A 22401-nucleotide genomic window follows, 5' to 3' on the forward strand; every position below is an offset into this window, starting at 1 on the left:
CTCTTACTGAGACCTCAGGCTTTCAGGTACAATGCTTTAAAGGCCAACATCAAGTCTTTTAGCTATGTCTTTAACCTAATGAGCTCCAATCCATTTCACTTCTAAAAGAACTAATTAATTGACTTAAAGTCTTGCAAAGGTTTTTAACTCCTTTCAGCGTCAGAGAAATTGAAACTGTCGTGCTCAAGTGGAGGGTTACAGATACGTGGTGCTGTTGTTTCCAAAGGAAATGACTCAAGAGAAGCCCAGTGCTTTTGTTTTCGATAGGCAAGTTTTGCTGTGATAGCACGAGCTCTTACAGCTGGAGCTTCACCTGTGTCTGTGTACCTCTGCAGTAGCTCATATACAGTACTGACAGGGCCTTTGACATAACTAAGGTTTTAGAAGAGAGAGACTGCTGCTGTGTTTGTGTGTGTTTTTATCACGTAGTATTAGCTGTGGTATTTAGCTCTCTAAAGCCTAACTTCTAGCCTTACTAGTTAAAGACTATTAGCATGTGTCAGGACAGCTATGGTTGTCTGAAGCCATGAACTTTGTATCATACAGTTTCGTACTAGTTCTAGCGTTATAAAAATCTTAAGCTGATTTTTCTAGAAATCTGCCCGTTCCTGTGGACAGTGAACCATCATAATTTGTTAAAAGCTATCTATTTCTTATCAGTTCCAGTCAGAGCCATCCTTGCTTTCCTTAACAGCAAATATTATCTCAATTTTTGCTACAAAGTCATTGGGTAAGGCTTAGGAGGCAATCAAGAGAAATGAAATAAAAACATTAGTGTTTTAGTTTAAATAATTCTACTGTCTCAATAGATGTAACCTGGCGTGCAAGAGTTCCTCACATGAGGGGTGCAGTAAGACAAGGAGCCAGCCTCAATGGACATAGCCCATTATCGAGATCACAACAGGAGAATATCTAAAGCAAATCTCCAAGTGCATCAAGAATTCTAAGAAGACTAAATATCCCCAAGGAAACTAGAAGCAAGACCATGAGGAGTAATGTAGGTGAGTATTCAAAAGTAAATCAGTGCATTTCTTAAGCTGGAAAACTTTTATTTTATTTTGATAGTTTCATTCTGTGATAGTGAGGATTGTTGTAAAATGTATTTCAAGTAATATAATACAAAAGATTTCAGCCAATGTTAAAAAAAAAAAGACAACCAGAACAATGGATGTCTCCGACGTTTAATGGTGGTAAAGTAGAAAAGTAAGCAATTTGGCAATTCATATCTTTATATGAGATAAACATGCAGTGATACGTGGACCTCCTTGATAACAGAACAAAGAAGAAAGCATTCTTGACCTAGATTTAACAGATTTTCTTGAAACAGCGTACAATGTACAGTGTTCTAATGGTATGAAAAGTATCATTTTGTGGCAGCATGATTCATATGGAGTATTAGTCATGATTGGTAGTAATATATTTTGATATAATTAAACAATAGAACTCCATTTGTCTGTATCAGAAAATATACGGCAGTTCTTGACCTACATGATACAGTAGTGGCAGAGCATAGCTGCCTTGCCCTGAAATAAAGGCAGAACTTTACAGTAAAGTGCAAAGCATTTGCTCTTATACATTTTCATAATCAAAATATAAGGTTATACCATGTCAACAACCAGCAGATGGAGAAAAAAAATGTCCTAGAAGCTCAAAGAACACAGTAGGAAACTGAGCTATAAATACCAGGCTAATTCCATAGCTTTAAGATTTCTCCAAAGCTTTTTTAAATCCCTCCAGAAAAGACTGAAGAGATCCCTAATCTGAAGTGCCCCACTTGAAGAAATATGTACATTTTTCTTTTTAAATAAAATTATGTTAATCTACAACAGATTGTTTGGTCATCCTAATGAGTCAGTGCAGTATCTGTACTATATCCATTGCTTCAAAGTAAGATTCTTAAACACACCAGTACATTTTCATTCTTATCAGTGATTTCTTCTTCAGAGAAAATATAGAATTCTGTCTGATCACCTCTGAACCGATACATGCTGCATTCCCACAGAATACTTGATGACCAGAACTCATTTTGAATCTCTGTTTTTTAGAGAGCTATCCCTTTCAGTTGAGAGATGTAACAGAAGACCAATCTTCTTTGATCAGATTTTGTGAAAATCTGGAGGACCTCTTCGTGTCTTTTTCCCATGTATTTGTTAATTGTACCTATGGAATATAACATTCAAGCTATATTCAGAAATACTTATTTTTCTGGCTTATGTGCTTAATACTGTAAATTCCTGAAAGCAGATGTTCAGATTTCCGGGGATATTTCCTAGGATACATCACTAGGTACTGAGCCCCACTTCGACTTTCTGCCACTGAGGTCATCTGATGCAGCTCTGAAAAGATTGTCCAGAGCTTTGTTAACTTCAGATTTATGCATCTCCAAGGTTTGAAACCCACAGCTTCTCTGGACCATTGCCAGCAGTTTATTGAGCCGTCCTCAATATGAAAGTTTTTTTTTTTCCATACATTTATTCAGAATTTTCCGTGCTACATCTGAGTTTGTTGCACGTCCCCTGTATAAGAGGAAGATGATTGAAGTGCTTGAAAAATAACAAAGATCAGAAATACTCATTTCTCAGGTGCTGAGAGTTTTTACAAACATCAGTGTCTTTTGTCTGTAAAAGTATTCACTGTCAGTGAGACCTTAGAATATATTTCGCTGTACTGAACGTGGTCTTTTATGGAAAGTGCTTATTAGTAGGAAGATGAGAAAGCAGAGCAACGAACTAGTGGCAGATTGAAAAAGCAGTACTTTTAAAGAGCAGCAGGAAGAATGAGGTTTGTTTGTGGTGGGGGAAAAAAGAGAACGCTGTAGGATGGGCATAAAACTTTAAAAAGATAAGAATTTTATCAAAAGCAATGGTAGTGGTTGCTCTACAGATTTGAAAGAGAAGAGAGCGAGGAAAAAAGGCAAATTTAAATTGCACCAAGGATTAAGAGAAAACAGTCCAACTTGAGAACTTTTTTTGTTACTAATAATCTTCTTCAAGGTAGTTTAAGGTATATGGTATTTACACAATTTCCTTACAGCACTTTTAAGAAGAATAAATAACCTTTTTTTGTAAATAAAATGCTTTGAATGCTTTGGAAAGTCCACATTTAAAATGAAGTGAGAAATTCAGGTTCAGCAACATTGGGAAGTTTGCCTTTCATTGCCTTAAATTCACACTTCCACTGAGATAGCATGCCAAAGTGTAACGTAAGCACTAAACATTTCTTTTTTTAAATGCAGAGAGATACCTGTTGGTTGAAAATCACATTTTTTAGATTTTTCTGCCAAGAATCCAGAGTTGATGACACTGATGGCTTTGTTTGTAGGGTTTTTTGATGGAATATGTTTGTGTTGCTGAAGGAATTTCTTTTAATGAAGTTTTAAATTAGAGCTGACTGAATGATTCTTTGCTGGTATGCTTTGCAGTAGCTCACTTTTTTGGAGAATGGTACCAGAGTATGTTAGGTGCTTACCTTCTGCATTTCCTGGGACTCGTAACAAGAATAAAGGTCTGTCTGAGTTTTGAGTTAGGATCTAGCACAGTATATTCTCCTCTGTTTGGGATGAAATTGTGCATTTTCTAGATTCTTCTCTTTTATGGTTAGCTCTTAAACTCTTGGGTGTAATGCCTCCTTATAGGGACACACGGTTTTAAATTCTGGCTGCCTGTGGTCCTTTACCCTCGTTTTTGTTTGCTCTGCTTTGATGAGCTGGTGCAATACTCTTGTAGGGCTTGAATGTGATTCACCCTTTTGTTCAGTTCTTTCTGAGGAGACCCAAACCTTTTTATGTCTGGCTTAGGGTTTGTGCAGTTTATTGCATGTGTAGTAAAGTCATGTTTTGTAGTGCACCAAGCAAGCAAAGCTATGGATTGCTGGCAGAGCTCTGTGTTAAACCCAGTGCTGTCGTGACAGTATGCAATAGCAGGCTTTCAGAGTAGTTGGGACCTGGTGTGAGTAATCATGCTCCCCAGGAAGTCTTTGAGGTCCTTTTCAGGTCCTAAAACATACCCTACGTTTTTGAGGAGGGAGGAAGAAGGCGCTTAAAGATACAAAAATCCTTTTAGGTGAAGTTCATTTGATAGCCTAACTATCCTTTTCTATAGGCACACTATATTGGCTTTTGTTGGTAGAAGTCCATGTCAGCAACATTTTACCCTTGTCAGGTTTCCACGGAGGGAAGAGTTGAAAGGAAAGAAGCAGTGGCAAAAGAATTGGGTTCTGGAAGTCTTGAAGTTTGTTGTGCAGAGCAGTGCTTTAGGCACTTAGTGACAGTGCCCAGACTTTTGGCTTAGATTGCGGGTTGCTAACATCAAAACTCCACATTCCCCATCTCTGAGTCTGAAGTTACTCATGCTTCTTTTCCTAAAATTGTACTTCTGCAAACATACGCAGAGAATCTATTTATAAGTATTTAAAATCTTTAATCCTAAATATGAAGTTTCAAAATTTTAAATTTTGGATGGTGTGAATGACAAAAATACTTCCAAGGAGAGAGTTTCACAACCTGTGTACTGTGGTGGAGAACAGAATGCTTTTTATTATCACAGGAAGCAAACATTTCATTTTCTAAGAGCCAGACTGTAATCTTCACAGTTAATGGGAGAGTGTAATTTATGCTTACTAAGGTGTCAATGTGAATACGTCTGAAAATTGCTAGGTAAAATTTCAACCAAAAAATATACAGACATTAACACTTATGTACTTTGCTCATCTTATTGGGCTAAATATACCTTGCCATTCTTAACTGCAAATCTCCAAGCACAGGGATGGTGAGTTGGTGAGTCAGAATCCCTAATGAAGCAGCTTGGCGAGGGCAGGGAGGATTGATGTTGTTCTCACGTCTCTCTGGGGCAGGGAGAAGGGGAAGAAGTTTTTGGCTTAAGAAACACAAAGTCTTACCCAAAACTAACAGCACTTGTACAGCTGAGAACTGTATTGCATTGTTTACAGAATAAACTTTAATAGAATATATTTTTTAAAAGTTGTGCATTAACATTTTTTTAAATACTAGATTATCTTTTCTATGCTATGTTTTTTGGAACTGTGTGTGCAAAACATGAAGTGGAAGCAGGTATTTGTTTCAGTGGAAAAACAGCATTCAAAGCAACATCTCCATTTAGATGTTCATAAATATGAAGGAATAATTAAGAATCACTTAATGTTGAAATTGTAGCATTCAGGAGGACCATTTTGCTTACTGTTGCTTATATTCTCTTTCAACTGGATCTTTGTTTTTCAGCTTGGAATGAACGTGATGATAATATCCACCTTAAATCTAATGCTTAACGAGGAAAAAGGTCAGGCTCTTTTTTTTCTTTTTTCTTTTTTTTTTATTTGGTGTCCTACAGTTTATTAATATACTAAAAACATACTTACAAATTGTGTTACTTACTGAATTTTTTTTTACAGAACAAGCCAGATAGAAAGTTTTAATCTGAGGATAAGGAAGAGTATTTTTCAGTTCAGTGGTATATGCACGAAACAGTTGACTCAGATCAGTGTCTGTGAGAGAAGGGAGCTGTGTAAGGAAAGATCATGTATACAAATCTTCATAGAGATTTAACTTTAGAATGATTAAAACTACAATTAACGGACCTCTTGTATATCAATAAAGAAATATTTGTCACAATTTTTGTGGAGTAAAAGCACTGGAAAGGAGTAGAATCACCCACTTGTTTTTTGGTAAATATTCTTAAACTTCTGAGTGCTCTTTCAGAAATCAGAGGAAGTCTTTTAACACTGTGTGTCTCATAAATAAAACAGTGGGGGCAAATTCTCAAAATACCCTTTCAGTTAGTGTGTCATTGAAAGGCAATGAGTAATAATACATTAATGCTAGAAGGAGATTCATGCATCATATGGCACGGGTTTGTAGCACAGCAAATTTCAGAGAGGCATCCTAAGCTTTCAAACAATTGCATTTATGCTCAATACTTCTGGAGTTTGCATTAAGATGCAGGAATAGCTAATTTTTATGTGTTTTTTGTTGTTGTTGTTGTTGTTTTTTAATTCAGACTTTTTTTCATGTGGGAAATCACTGAGTAGAAATGCAGAATTCAGTAAACAATTCAGAAAATGGTATTTGGATAAAAAGTTCCATGTGTCTAAAAATAGTGCAGTCCTATGACTTTGGCACAGAAGGCATAATTTACAGGTTTAATTTGCAATCCTGCTACGTTTCTGACATTCTCTTGCACAGAAATTCAGTCTGAATTATTCAGATGATTTAAATATTGCTGTGTCCTGAACTTCAGGTGCCTAACACAAAGGAAGTTTATCTGGTTTATTCGCCGTCTGCATTTACAATATGGGAGTGAGATTTTCATTTTTGCCATTTCTTTCTTTCTTTCTTTTCCCACATCACAATGCACAGCTAATGGAGATTAGAGCTAATCTGAGTAATTGTTATGACAGGAGATCAAAGCCTTTCACTGTATTTCCAGCAAACTGATTTTTCCATTTTTTTGACCACGTATATAAATCAAATTGAATTCTCATGTTCAGGTTTTCAAATGGTTACTTTTAAATATTCTCTCTTTAGAAAATTAACTTTTTTTTTTCCATAGATAACTGTTTCTCTAGCAACCAGTCAATAACATATAGCAAGGCTGCTAACAAGCACTGAACATTTACAGTAGTTACTACCTATTCATTTTCTTAATTTCTTTATCAGATAACCTAAGAATGTTCTGCATCAAATGGTCCTGAAGTTCGTATAATCTCCATTATGAAAACTGTGATGACAGAATTACATTTAATAGCTCCAGATTGTATTTAATCCCAAAACATGGGTATTAAAAGAACCAAATTTTTCTTTCTTGATGTTCTCCGATCTCCTTTTAAAGTGATGTTAACTTTGGCCTTCTGGCCAACTCAACAATACCTGTAGCTCTATAGGTCTTGGGAGGTCTGACTTCTCTCTTGTAGGCACATTTTGCGATCATCTTTTTTAATTTACTTTGGGTCTATTATGTTAAATGTCCATTTTAGATTCTTCTAGAGCTTGATGGTTTCATGGGGAGCCAGCAGGACGTCAGCCACTGTAGAAAAATGAGTTACAACCATGAACAATACCTGAAGCCACAGAGAATTAATACCTTATCTTAGAGCTAACGATGCATCTTTGTTCCAAAATGATACAGAAAAGTGGTAAAGAATTTCACTGACAAAATCAAAATTGTGACTTTTCTGCAGCAAAATAGATTTTGGAGGCAGATTTTCTGATCCAGCAAGGCCTAAAGGCCAAAATGACCATCACAGCTGCAAAACATTGAGTGTGTGTGGGATGGTATAATTTCTCTTTACATTCAGGAAGGCTGAGTCCTTTAAAATTCTCATTAGGAACATCCCTCCTCTTTTTTGCTATACTTTATTTGCTGCCTTGTTTCGGAATATAAAAAGTAACCAGTTTATGTAGGGTTGATAGAACTTTGCGTGTTGAAACACCACCAGTGAGAAATGAATGCATCGATGACTTTTGGTCATAAAAAACCAAAACATAATTAAAAAAACAAACAAACATTGAGTCTGGATTTGTACTTGCTGAAGATGGACATGCTTATCATTAGTTGCTCTTTAGATGACAAAATGGATTGCTGGAATAATATTTCTTTACTTTCCATTATTAGCATATAAGATATAATATTCTGCTTCATTATATACCCTAAGAAAGATTTTGTTGACAGTGGTGGCATAATATTCTTCTCTACAGAATAACTTGGTTCTTCTGTAGCCTACGTTCATACCCAATATTAGTTTCAAATTTAAAAATAGAAAAATTTGAATATTTACACTATTTCAGCTTATAAGAAGGCCTATCACATGCACACAGTTTTGACCTATTTTGCTTGCAAAGAAAGAAATTAATGTGGTGGAAGGGCTGAAAGCATGCTGAGTGCTGTATCTTTGGTCTCTACCAAGCGATCGCTGTTACTGAGCAGACAGAGTTGAGATTTAAAAAGAAAAATAATTATTCCCAGCATCTTTTTTGATTGTCATGTAGCTCAGTTTTGGTTTTTACCAAAATGCTTTCAGAGATGCTATGTGTATGTTGTGTCCATGCACATGTGTGCTTTCAAAGTAGTCATCTGCTCTTGAAAAGGATGTGCTTTCTAACTGCTTTCACTGGAAGTGAAAACCTCAATTGCTATGATAACACAGTTAAACCTCAGCAATGGAGGATGTGTCACAGCTCAATCAGCTGCATTTTACCTGTCCTATAAGCACAGGCAGGAAGAGTATCTGATGCAGGGATTACAGCCTGTGATTAGTTAACAGCATGCTAGTGCAAAAGTAAGAGGTTTGTATCATATGCTCTTGGTGATAACTAGAATCCATGAATGTAAGTCAGGCTCTTTTCCCTATCTAGCCATGATACAGCTAAAGATTGTTTTATTACTGTAGATTCCTAGATAGCAGGCCTGAAAGGACTGCTTTGATCATCCAGCCTGGCAGTAAAAGCAGCCACATGCAATAGGGTTGTGTCCTGCATGCAGAATGCAAGTGCCCTAGCTGGGGCATGGCCAGATCATTAGCTGAGGATGCAGAGACGAGTGCATGGCCTGGGCTCTGGAAGTTATTTGCTAATTAATAGCAAATTCTCCCAAATAGCTGTCCTCTTCTAGGGTGGTTAAATTGTTGGGGTCTTCCAATCTTAGAAGAATTGCTGCATCAAAGCCAGTATAAATTAGGATTGCATAAACCTTGTATATAATAAAACTATCTTTCATAAAGTTCAAAATACTGTCGCACCAAAGGTAGTTGCATGGTATAAACTGATTCTGTACTAGGACAATTTAAAGTATGTAATTTTAGTAAGATCATTCTGTTCAGAACATTTTTTCAGGTTGTTGAAATGGAACTCTTTATTTACAAGGATGAAGATATCTTTCTCAAGCCAGAAGACAGAATATATCATATATACAGTAGTGTTGTACTGCAAGATACCAATACAGAAAGATAAGTTTGAAGGAAAAAAGATTTCCTTTGTACATTAGGTAGGTTGTAGTAGATTGTTGAGTCACTCACATAAAAAGTCGAACTTCATAAAGCATTCAATTCTAATTAGTAAGAGAAAGCTTCTTTTCAAAATGTAAAAACATTCCCAAAAAGCAATGAAACATTTTTAATTAGGTGACACGAGAGAATCCTAGCCAACTCTTTTGATAGACAAACTAATAATTAGCAAATAATAACTAAATAAAACCTTCTTTTAACTCTCTATAGTTTGAAAACAATGCTTTGAAAGAAGCTAAACATTCCTTTTAGTTTTTAAAATCAGTCCAGGGATCTGAGTGCATTTCCATTTCCAAATGTCCTGTAGGTTTTTCTCTGATAGAAGGGAAGCCTGGGAAGTGAGGTCGGTATTTGTATTTATACTGATTTTATTTTGTGGATATTTAAGGGTTTGCAAAACATTATGCCCAAAATCTGTCTCCACCCCATAAGCAAGCATCCAGAGGCAGTCATTTCTCAGGGATCTGTAAGTAGCCTTTCCCTGTAATACCTGGAATTGTTTAGCATATTTAAAGGGTCATTTAAGAAAAAACTTACAGAGCATCTTTGCAGTATTAGACTGTCAAAATTTGATTTACTGGTTTTATATCCACTTATTAATAAAGGAAAGGCTGTATTGGTATTCATATCATATGTGATGGATCTGAATCCAGACTATTAGTATCTAATTTAATTTTCTTTAACCTTGTACCAAGTTTTCTGTATTGCCTCAAAAACTGTTAAACATTTTCAGCTGAGTGTGCAATGAGGCTTCCAAAATGCAGCATTCAAAAAAGTGAGACAGATGCATTAAAAATGGAAAACATAATTTCAGTATGTGAAAGTTAAGGGGAAATTTTTCATGGGGGGGAGATATTTGAGGGATTGGATTGAGGAAACAATTTGGTGTCATTTTACATAGTTCTTCAGTGGAATATTTTTTAAGCATACTATAATGAAAGTGGACTGCAAAACAAATCTGAAAGGCATGTCTTGGCGCAGAGAAAAAAGGATTAATTGATTTAGATGTGGAAAGTTGTGTTCCTCGTGGTAAGATAACATGAGTTGTCTGGAGTTATTATGAGATTACAGAGAAGAGGTATTTATTACATGGGTTGATGAAAATCAGCCCTTTGGGTAGAATCCAGTGTCCAAAGCGTTTTGAATCTGCTCCAGAATCCAAATGCTTTCTAAACCGATCTGAAGTACTTTGGTTAGAATACTCAGATACTGAAAAGCAAAATGGTGCATCAAAGGAGACTGTTTTTCAGCAGTTGGAAGACTCTGGTCTGGTCAGAAGCGTAAAGGGTTGAATTGTCAAAGGGATGCTCTGTTTGGCAGAGCATTGCTGGCCACGCTGATCCCTGCTGGGATTATCATGTCTGTTTTCAATGACAGGACTTTGCAAATCCCATAGAGCAGTTCCACTTCCCTCTGGTTGTCCTCTTATGCTTCAGCTTCCTGTCTAGGCTGTCTTAGCATATAAAATGTTTTATAAATCCAGCCCGTGTCAGTGTTAGGGGGAAAAAGAGCCAGACTCAGACTGTATTAAGTGAGTCTTAACCTCTTTTTCACTGCTGTCTTCCTTATCTCCGTTTTCTTTGTTTGACTGATAACCAGGTATGGGGAAAATGCAGAGGGTGCCTTTTGTTAAATCAGATGTGGAGAGGATGAACTCATTTGGGAGAAGTCTGCAGTGTGCTTAACTACTCAATGGTGTTATGCTGTTAAATAAAGCAACTCAGCCTATGAGGGTTAGTGAAGAATTTCTCTACCAGAACATTGATGGCAATCTATTATTTTTGCAATTCATGCGTAATAGAAATAGGCAATGCTTACGTTATATATGAGACTGCTCCGGAAGTAATGCCTCCTGTGTTATTATGTTGGCCCACATCAGAATAAGGTGTTGGTGGTATGGCAGTAGAGGTTAAACCTTCCCTCCAGTATTTTGTTAGATTTTATTGCTGTGTGACAAATGGCAGCAGAGGGGCAGGGCAGTCAGACAAAATGGCACCTGCCATGGAAGTGCATATGAAGCAAAGGTGTGTCACTGAATTCTTACATGCAGAAAAAGTCGTTCCCATAGACATTCATTGATGCTTGCTGAATGCATATGGAGACCAAAGAGTGGATGTTGGTGCAGTGAGGCAGTGGTTGGTGCATTTCAACAATGGCAACAGCAAGATGAAAGACAAACTGTGTTTCAGATGTCTGTGTATAGTTGTCACTCCACAGAATGAATCATGGAATCAAAGAATCACCAAAGTTGGAAATGAGCTCTAAGATCATGCAGTCCGACCATCCATCTGTCACCAGTATTTCTCACTAAACCTCAGTACAACATCTAAATGTTTCTTGAACATCTCCAGGGACGATTGATCAGTGTGGGTCAGTGGATTACAAGCAGGGGACTGTATATGGAGGTGAATGTTGGCCTCAATGTATTGGAAATGATGGTGGCAATGTTGGAATATTGCAGAGTTTTTGCCAGGTGAGTCCCACACATGCTCATGCAGGCACAGAAAGAATACTGTATGCAAGTTTGTCAGGACCTATTAAACAGGGCTGAAGTTTCCTGGATTGCATCATTACCAGTGACAAGATGTGGTGTCACCACTAGGAGCCGGAGTCCAAAATGGCAGTCCTTGGAGTGGCAACATGTGAATTCCCTATCAGAGAAAAAGTTGAAGATGGGTAAATTCAATGGGTAAATTGATACACACTGACTTTTGTGATAGGAAATGGGTGATCCTTCTGGATTTCCTGGAACCTGGACAAACCATCAATTCTGTTCACTGCATCATGACACTAAGTTGAAGGCTCAAACCTCCAGAAGTCAAACCAGAATAGAAAAGAATCTTTCTCTTGCAACACAGGAACACCAGGCCCTACACCAGTTTGAGGACCATGGAGGACATTGCCAGTCTTGGCTGAACTGCCCTACATCACCCATTGCGTAGTCCAAATTTGGCACCTTCTGACTTCCACCTGTTTGGGACAATGAAAGATGGACAGCATGAGCAACATTGTCCTAGCAGTAATGCCATCCTAGCAGCTGTGAAGCTATGGGTCACCTCTACTGCTGCAGATTTTTACAAGCACAACTTGCACGCTCCTGTTCATTGCTGGTAAAAACGCAGAGCTAATGGTGGTGGCTATGTTGAGGAATAGCGTTTTGCAGCTGAGAATTTTCTCTATCAAATGGTGTTATTGTGCTCCTTTTATCCATCGTCATTTCCGTGGAAATAATTAGGAGGCATTACTTTCAAAGCATGTTTACTACTTTATTGCCTGCAGTTCGTGGCAATTCATTCAGAACTGGAAGCAATCTCACTTTATACATATTTATTTATAAATATATTTATATTTTCATATAAAAGCATAAAACCATTCTAGTCAGTCACTGATTAGCTGTGTACTTGCACAGAGCTTCCAGAGAGCCTTAGACTTCTGTTGTACAATTCATTGCACACAGAAACATCAGTGGATCCTCACAGAGCCCCACTTCCATATGCACGTGGTGAATTGCAAGTTAGGTCAAACCCTGTAGTGTGAATAGCAGTGTTCTGTTTTCTCTTAAGTGTGTTGTTTGAAGTATTTTTGTACCTAGGGAAGAATGGATGATGCACATATGTTCTGATTCAGTTTTATATTCCACATCACTCGAGCGTTTGTGTTAGTTTACATTTTTTAGCCTCTAGTATTTCTCAGGAAAAAGTCATGCAAATAATGAATTTGGATGGAAGGTGTATGATAGAAGCAGCCATTCTATTCCAGCCTACTGGACTGAGTAAAAATGTTTGAATATTCTTCACAGAAGAGACAGCTACATGAATTCTTTTGCTTCTTTTGGTACTGTTTCAAGCTATGTGCAGTACAGAAAAGTGGTTTATCTGATAAGTATTGCAGTGGTGACGGAATGGGATGTTAGCTAACGCGGGGTACTGCAGAACTAGTAGAAATATAGTGTTACTTCAAACTGTCTCTTGCTGCTTGAGCAAAAAAGAAAGTGATGGCTTTTTTCTTGTAATGGATCCAGTGTAATTGCCCTAAATAGCAACATGAGCCACAGTAAGACTGTGCAAAGAGATTAGCAACGCTCTCTGCGACATGTGCTTCCAGTATTTTATATATGTATTTTCTGAGTCAGAGTTTACTGTATTATAGAAAGTTAATTCTCAGTAAAAAACATTATTTACCTATTTTAGCCTTACATGAGACCTGTAATAGATCCGCCAATACACCATTCAACAGTAATGCTGAAAGTTAAAGATAAATTCTGCCTTGCTTTTGCTGAAATGTTATCTGTTACCTTCTTAATCTTTAATCTTTAGGTTTCAGCCCTTAGCCAAAGGGGTTTGTGCAGCTGGCTCCTTCCCAGTCCATATTGGTTTTGAAAACATTCTTTTTTATTTAGCATTTTGAAATTTACATTTGTAAGTAGCACATGGGAAGAGAATGTACTGAGTAAGTGTACTTAGAATATTTTTGAGGACTGTCTGTCTCTGTAGCCTTCTAGTGGTCTGGAGGGAAGGCTGCTCTTGCTGGTAAATGTAGATGTGATGTGTTGTTTATACCGCTGTTGGAGAAACGTAGGATCCTTGGACTTAATGTTCCACTTCTATCTCAGAAAACCTCTCCTTACTAAAATCTTTCAGATCTATAGTAACGTATACAATGTTTTTTAATGTTAGCATAGAACTTGTATTAGGCGCAGGGCAGAACTGACATACAATTCCAAATAAAGCCCATTAATGTCATTACTACAATAGTCATCAGTGCCATTTTCTTTTATGTTCTATAGATTTCTGACATGTACTGCTTACATGAAATATTCCGTGTTTGTCTCACCTTAATAAAACTTCTGGTCTTAAAAGTGAAGCCACGTCTACTTGGAAAACTTCTTTGAAGATCAGCACACTTTGTTTAATCCTGAAATACAGTAAAAAAATCTATTCATATAGTATAATAGCATGGGGGGAGGTTATTATTTATGTTATCAGATGTTTTCATGGGAATACTGAGATCAGTCCAGAAAACCATGAAGATTCCAAAAATAGATTTGATTAGGAAAATCATAATTGCTGACTTTTTCCTGTTTGTTGTATGAGTGTTTGTTGTTTTTTTCATGAAGTTATTATTTCAGTCTAATCTAAATGTAACATTTTATTGATATTATCAACCCCAGAAGCAGATTCCTGCACGTTAAATTTGTTCCATTTTATAAACAATTTTTAAAGGGCATTAATAGAGCTAGTCATCTGTTGATAATTTTGAATAGCAGCATATGTGAAACTCCTCAGTTAAATGATACATCTCTTAGTTCACCCAAACTATGCTTTAACTATTTAATAGAAGTTGCATTATCTTGGCTTTTAAGATGTAGTTCAGTTGCATCCACATATAATCATAAAATATATTAGCCAGATTGTATTTTTATCATAACCCATATTATGATGGTTTCATTGATGTTTGAAATTTTGATTCTAAGCTCTTTAAATGGATGCAGCTGTATTCATCTTCATGAATTACTGGACTGGACTGATAGACTTCAGAAAAGGACTGATGTATTTTCTGTGTCTGTATTTTTCAGGCTGTTTTGTTGGAGCCAGGAAGTCATGAAAGAAACTCAAGAAGAGAACTTGGATAATGAACAGAAGATAAAAAGAAAACAAAAAGAATGTGGCATATAAAGGGTATAATACCTGGAGGTATTAGATCTGACTCATATTTATAAAAATGAGACGAGCTTTCACAAAATACAAGTTATCTTAGTCATCAAGCTTGGAACCATGCTGTTGAACTAGAAATTCTCCTTTTCCCCATTCTCCTTTCTGACAGGTAACAAAGGATTGGTGAATTATGATTTTCCCAAGTTGGAAGCACTAATTTTTATCTATATAGTTCGTCCTTATGAATATATAAGGAGTTAAACATTGCATATTTAATGTGGATTATAATGGGAAACTGACTCATTAACAAAAATGGCCACTTTTAAGGACTTGGTTTCAAACTGAGCTGGAGCCTCCCAATGCACTTTGTACAATTTGGGGAAAGATGTACTGAATGGCCTTCTTTGGGAGGCCATGATGACATGTAGTAAAAGGATATCATCTTACTGTTGATATCTTTGAAGACTCATAAACAGAAACAGAAAAATGAATGGTGGAAAGGAGTGTGACGGAGGGGACACGGATGGAGGGCCACCAGCAGTGCAAGTTCCCGTTGGTTGGCAGCGGCGGGTGGACCAAAGTGGAGTGCTCTATATCAGGTATGGTTATCTAAAGTGGTTACTGTTTTTGTTTGCATTGTAGTTTTGCCAGAACATGTGGTAGATTAGTGACCTGGCTATTTCTTACACTCAAAGAGTTTGAGGGCGTATTCCTTTGGAAGTGCTAGATCATTCATCCTGCTGATATTAATGGAGTCCACTTGAGTTATGCCATTTGCATGCCTGTAGCACATACTCTGTCATTACAAATCTAATATTACTTGGTCTTGAAAATTTGATATCCTTACTATACATTTTGCTTTAGGCACGAATAGTTCTTTATTACTTATTATCGTCATGTGGATTTCAAAGCTGAGCAGTAGCAGATTTAACCTGACTTAATGCCTCCATTATTGAAGCCTTTTACAATGAAACTAGCCAGAGGATTTCTTAGGTCACATCTAAGATTGATGAGAAATTTCTCTCTTTTCCTTGCTCAGCACCAGCTTTTTATAAGACCATTTGCTGGTCATGTTCAAAGGAACAATCAGGCATTCAAACAATTCGTGACAGATAAGGTAGAATGGGACTTTTTTCTGACTTCAACTCAGTTTGTGTGGTGCCATGCAACTTTATCCTGACATTCAGTAACTCTTCTTTGCTGTCTCTTCTGGGTTTATGTTCCAGATCTCCACTGTACTTTAGTGGTTTACTTATTCTCTTTTGAAAGGAAATTAGATGGTGTAACTATACTCAGTAGCCATAGAAAACATCAGTCCATTTTAAAACCCATGAAGGTTCTTTGTACAAAATCACTGTCATGCCTCGGCGGGACTGACTTCTACAGATTGCTCCCATTTCTAATGTAGAAAAAAAAAATACAGGAATGCAAGCCTAAAACCAAAGTTTTAGATATTTTATTTATTTTATTTATTTATTTTCCTAGCTTATAGAATTTTTTTTCCTTCGTCTTGGAGCAGTCTCAAAGAAATGTATTGAAATTACTATTAAATGAGTGTGTTCAGACAAACGTACTGCAAACTAAATCTTATCAGAGAAAGATCAAAGTTAGCTTCAACAAAATGTAGGTACATCAGGTTTACATCACATTAATCTAAATGATTATCAATTTATTAGTATCTTATTCCACTCTTTTCTGATTAAAATAACCTCTTGTACACAACATTTTATATATTAACAGTATCAAATTCTTTAATGAGTCTCAGCATACTCCAATTTTACACTAAATCACCATAAAAGATCAAATACATTCCAGGATTTCTTGTTTATATTCTCAGTTGGCAGAATCAAACAAAATCCATGTCAGTGATATGCATGTCAAAGATAAATAGCCTTCCCCTCGTATTTCTCATTATTGCTATAATTTACTGGGCCTCAGCCTCAGTTAAAAATCAATGAAAAAGAAAGAGTTGTTTGGTTTGTGGTGCTTTTTGTTGGGTTTTTTTTTTCCTTTCATCGTTGTATCCAGACATCAGGACTTAAAATTCTTTGCTATTTTTATATGCCTAATGAGTCCACCTGTTCTTAAATTTTATTTTCTACAGCTGTAAGAAACAGATCATAAAGCTCTTAAAGAAGTCTTACGTGGTTAGAAACAAGTCAATTTGTTTATCATTCTGACAGTTATTTGCTCTTCTGTCTTCTTCTTTTAATATGTTTTTTTGTTGTTGTTGTTTCTTAATATTTCTATTCTCAATTGCCTTATGAGAAATACTGTTTTTATTCCAGTTGACCCTGTTAATCAAATTTACCAGTTGTCTTTTTCATTTTAGGGAAGCTGGTATTATTTCTGCCCTCTTTCCAAGTTTTGTCCGTGTACTTTCTTTAATCCAATAGTTAGTTTGCTGGTGTTCCTCTGTAAGCCATTCTGCTTCAGGGAAGTCTAGATGTTGCCTAGATGCTCATCCACATTCTTATTTGGTGAAAGGCATGGGGTAGAAAGGAATGGTTGGAAGGGGTGAATGTCATCTAATCCAACGTGGCATGTGAGCAGCGCTCCATCAGGTCACTTGCTGGTGTTGTTACTGCATCTTCAAGGATGAACTCTCTAGAGAAACTGCTCTTGAACCCTTCTAAAGGAACAGCCACCCTGAAAATATTCACTGCATTTATCGAAGGAAAGGAAGCCCAAATAGTACTGACTCAAAAACTATCCAGAGGAAAATAAGTGTATGTATTAAGAGTAGATGATCTCAGCTGAATAAGGACTCAGTGTATTTGTACTTCTTTATAAAGCTTACATGCTTTTTTATCAGCTGTCAACAGTTGCTTTGAGTTAAATCTATTAATTAGTTTTTATTATCAGGTTGAAGCACTGCTTTCTTAGTAACTAACAGTGCTGCTTGGAGATAATCTCTTTTTCAGGTTACTGCAAGCTAATGGTCATAGTGGAATAAACTGAGAAAAGGTCTTTAATAGCAATTTGACATTCCATAACTGTCAGTAACTGATGCAAATATGTAATTTGTTCTCTCGTATTTCTTGGGAGTCTTAAAACCCCTGGATGTCCACAGTGACAAAAAACCTTCATAGTTTCTTATAAAGGAAGCTGTACATTGTCCTGTGCAGTACAAAAGCATGAGGAAATTTGTTCACACAGAAGATGCCTTGCCAAGTAGGTCCATGCACTCCATAACTGGTGTGCAGCAGACATGATTTCTGGCATGAATCAGTTGGGCTGTTCTCTGTATCCAGGTTTCATTGCACATGCCCGTTTGTTCTGCCCAAGAACCCAGCAGAAACAGAAAAAAAATGGGCCTTTTCTTAATTTTGGTATTCCAGTGGACAGATAACTCTGCATATACATGCAGCAGGTATGGTGAATCCTGTAATGCCACAGGTTCAGTGGGCTGCTCTGTCTGCTCCTGGTAAGCGTGGCTTACCCAGAGCTTGCTTTACACCCTCCTGTGATCTGTGCATATACCCTGTGGGTCAGTTGTTTCCAGTCTCCACTGTCTCCTTGCACCTGTAGCTGCATTTTGCAGGCAAGCTGTGCACTAGTAAAGCTTACTAAAAACTACTGGTGTGTAGATGGGCTGCTCCGGTGTGCTTGCTCAGATTAGGCTGGTGAAGATTTGGCTCTCTGGCCTGCAAGTCATTTTTCTTCATGCTTCTACCATTATTTTTAGATTGCTTTTACTTTGTTTATCCTCAAATGTCAGTGTTACACATATCCGACCTAAGTGATTCTCTCTAAAATAACCATTTTAGGGCAGATCTGGCAAATAAATTACTGAAACTGTTAATGTAACTTTAAATGACATTTGCAGATGTTGCTTTATAGATGAGCAAGTTCTTGTTGTGCATTAGTTGTTTATATATCAGGTTTTAAGTATGAAAGTTCATCATAGTTTGGAATTTTGACTCTTGGCTGTTTTCATCATCCAGACTCTTCCACTTAGATTGTTTTTGTTAAAATAAGGACTTTTAAGGACCAGTTTTTCAGCCAGTCTTCTCAAACTGTTGTATTCTTTTCCCAATGAACAGTTAGATGGCTAAGTAATAGAAAGCAGTGTGAAAGTTAGAGGTTTCTGACATGAGAACCTTTTTCGTCTTATGAATTAGTGATTTTACCACAACAGAATTTCCAGTGTCCTATTTTTGGAGGTGGAGATAATGATTTTCTGGTGGGAGCAAGAGAAATCCAAGTGCAGTTTATCAGAAACTTCCTGGGCTGGCTTCATGGTGCAATATTTCACACTTTCAGTGGGAAGGTTGAAATTACAGCTGAATAAACTACACTGTGTGCAGCTAACAGACCCAGCCCCAATACTTGTGCTACTGTTGTCCCTTTTCTTTCTGAGTTTTCTCATACTTGAAAGACATTTGTGATGTTTTCTCTATAAATTAGATTCCAGTCCTAGAAAGTAGAAGTGACTGTCATGCCTCACTGGAACTGCAGGGATGGGAGTGGGGAGGGAGGTTTGTGGGGATTGCCCTCTGCTTGTGTGTTGCACTTTATAGGAGAGAAGATTGAGAAATTCATCTTAGTGTTGTTAGGCAATAGTTAAAGCTTTCAAGTACAATTGTATTTGGAATAGTAAATATCAATCATCTCAGTTGCTTTCTTTGCACGTGTTCGTTTTTCTGTGGTAAAACCTTTCTTTAAAATGTTGCTGCTTTTTTTCACTGTTTTTGGTTTCTTCTCAGTTCTTGACTAAAAGCAAGGAGTCCTATGAAACTAAATATGAAATCTTAGCTTTGTATCGAATTCTGCCTATGTGAGCTGTTAGAATGGTGGATAGAAGTCATGACCTGTCAAATAGCTTGAATTTATCATTTCTGTTTCTTTACAGTCCCAGTGGGTCTTTATTATCCTGCTTGGAGCAGGTGAAGACTTACTTGCTGACTGATGGAACCTGCAAATGTGGCCTAGAATGTCCTCTTGTTCTTCCCAAGGTAAAGAAATAATAATTTTTGATTTCTGCATTGTAATCCTTATCAGCTAACTATGTCAGCTGATGTGCTATGCCATGACTTAAATTCTGTTCTGATCGTATATAGAATGCACACCATTAAGTGGATCTCCTCTCTGCACTCTCCCTGCACAGAGGCTCGATTCTCATGGTGATTGAATGTTTTCCTATCAAACTGGCAGCTTACCATCAACAGCAACGTGCTGTTGTGAATGTGTGATATTCATACATGGTAGCTTCAGCAGGAGTTGGTTTCCCCAACCATTGCTGGGGTTTGGTTCGTAGGGTGTATTTTAGAGCAAACATGTGTAGGTATGATGGGTATTATGAAATGTACTTTCCTTGGTAATTCCAGAAAATGAAAAGCCCTTAATATTGTAATAGTAATACAGTAATGATTTTAAATGTTGGAATTTCTACACTCAGGTCTTTAATTTTGATCCTGGAGCTGCTGTGAAGCAGAGAACTGCTGAAGATGTTAAAGCAGATGAGGATGTCACCAAACTATGCATACATAAAAGAAAAATTATTGCTGTGGCTACACTTCATAAAAGCATGGAAGCACCACATCCTTCACTAGTTCTAACTAGTCCTGGTGGTGGAACAAGTGAGTAATAGCATGCAAAATCATTTAGCTAACTAATTTCTTATATATAATTAATGTACAACCCCAAAAGCCTTATATATCTGTGATTGCAGTAGTAAACAGATCCAAGTTAAAAATGGAAGTAGTAATTAGAGAGATGTAGGTAGATAGAAAATGAATCTAAAAAGCAGGTCATCCCAGACTAAGAGCATGATTTTCTTGGAAAAGATATCAGATTGTTCTACACAAAGAAAATACATTAGCTCTCATCTCTTGGAACCATAGTAATATGTCTGATATTCTGTCACATGGGAAATTAGGGAAGCTGAATAAAGTGATTATAAAGGGATTAGAATGTGGCTAAGGACTTGGCTAAATGGGAAATTGTATTGCAAGGCAGAATATACAACTAAAAATCTCTACTGTAATTTCTCAAGGATTATTTTGGGAAACCAACTTGGATTAGCATTTTAATTATCCAGATCAACAAAAGTCAAGTCATTTTGTTGATGGATGAAGCTGATGAGTATTGTTTGAAACAAAAGAAGATCAAAACATTTTGGAAAATTGGAGGATCGTTGACACCTGGAGTGAAAGAAAAGTTACAGTAACAAATCCTGTTAATTGTAAGGTTATTCACCTGGGGACTAGAGGAAAAAAGCTATTAGCCCTAAATTATTGAGAAAGAATACCTAGATATACTAGCTGATCAAAGATGCCTGTGAGCAGTACCAGATGGCAGTATGGTGCAGATGAATGTGATTCTAAGACAGAGAGGTTCTAAATGTCTTTTTGTGCTTGCTGCCTTCCTGTGCTACTGTTCTTGCTAGAGGCACTCAAGTTTAAATAGAGCAGAGGCACTTCTGTTAGGGAAGTGCAGAATCTGTTCTACAAAAGTCATCTGGAAGTGTTTAGCTTGCTTAGCCTCCCAGAATTGTGACTGAAAGGGGATAGAATTGCTGTCAATAAAGGCATCAGGAGGATGACTACCAGAAAACAAAGCTACTTCAGCTAAGATGCAAAGTTAGAACTGATAGAAATAACTACAAAAACAGAGTGCGTGGAAACTTAAATTGAAAATTTGGTATCTTCTAGGGATTGCAAGTACAAGAAAAGGTCTGAAGCAGTCTTACAAATCCAAGTAGTTAGAACAAAAGACTAAACTTACTTTTAATACAGAGCTCTGAAAGATTATGCTTACATGCTGTGATGCTTGCAACTTTAGGGAAACAACCCTTGGTAATTGCCCTTTGCAGCCTGAATAAAAGTGAGAAATGTCATGGATATATAATAATAAATTGCAAGCATGTAGACAATATGAAGACATCAGTGAGATTCATAATACTCAAGTGCTGTTGCACTTTCAGATTATTTATGGTTTTAAATCTTTGTTTAAATTATGTTTTTTGTAGCAGATGCTTGTTTTTAGACCTAACAGTACAATTTCCCAAGTTGCTATGCATTTTCCTTACTATTTATTATTACTGTCTATTAGTGTTACTTAAAATACATTTACAGCTAAAAAGTAAAAAAAGCAAAATGAAGGAGAGGAAAACAGATAAATATTTAAGACATGAATCTTATTTTTACTTTCTCTGTTGATCAGAATTTTGTCTCTAAAGGAAGAAGAAAATTTCCCACTAACTTGCCTTGGTAAACAAAATACTGTTTCATTTACACGTGCGTTTGCCCATTTGTTTGGGTTCAGCACTACACACGAGGGTTCTTGTACGTATTTCATGTTGCAGTTCAGTCTTGAGATTTGTCCCCAGAATGGGACTTTGTTTGTATTTTGAGAAAGGTAACGTGTTTGTTTCTGTCGTGATGTGGCTGGTTCAGCAAATAGGATGAAGGCAGGATTTTCAGTGCCATCTGTCTCCTATGGCCAGAGAGAAGGAAAGAAGGGAATTGAGTTCTTGTGTGTAGGAGAATTTAAAGGTACCTCTGAATTTGTTTGAACATGAAATCTTTAGCTCACTGCTCAAGCTTAAGTTTGCATATTTAGGGGCTGCATGCCAAGAATGCAATCATTTTCCTTCACTGAGTTCCCGCTGCAAACTGAATTACAAATCCCCAGAGCAGTAAAACTGGCAGAGAGTCCACCAGGCTTGGAGCTGCCTGTGAGGGTATTCTTAAAGTAAGACGCTGAAGAAGTATTTATTTATTAAACAAAA

The 22401-nt window shown here is 36.9% G+C and overlaps 1 protein-coding gene across 9 annotated transcripts in view; it reads left to right on the forward strand.

Moving 5' to 3' along the window:
* MBD5 (methyl-CpG binding domain protein 5) overlaps positions 1–22401 on the forward strand; it is a 76291-nt gene that overhangs the window by 27963 nt on the left and 25927 nt on the right. For 5 of the 9 annotated variants that reach the window (XM_019617307.2, XM_010713994.3, XM_010713996.3 and 2 more), the window contains exons 3-7: positions 810–1001; positions 5237–5294; positions 14588–15265; positions 19522–19624; positions 20068–20248. In XM_019617307.2, coding sequence (XP_019472852.1) covers positions 15153–15265; positions 19522–19624; positions 20068–20248 — 397 coding nt within the window. In that variant the 5' untranslated portion in view covers positions 810–1001; positions 5237–5294; positions 14588–15152. The remainder of the gene's footprint in view (positions 1–809; positions 1002–5236; positions 5295–14587; positions 15266–19521; positions 19625–20067; positions 20249–22401) is intronic. The other 4 variants (XM_010713990.3, XM_010713991.3, XM_010713992.3 and 1 more) reach the window with 4 other exon arrangements.

This window comes from Meleagris gallopavo, chromosome 7 (genome assembly GCF_000146605.3).
Source record: "Meleagris gallopavo isolate NT-WF06-2002-E0010 breed Aviagen turkey brand Nicholas breeding stock chromosome 7, Turkey_5.1, whole genome shotgun sequence".
NCBI classification, from domain to species: Eukaryota; Metazoa; Chordata; class Aves; order Galliformes; family Phasianidae; genus Meleagris; species Meleagris gallopavo.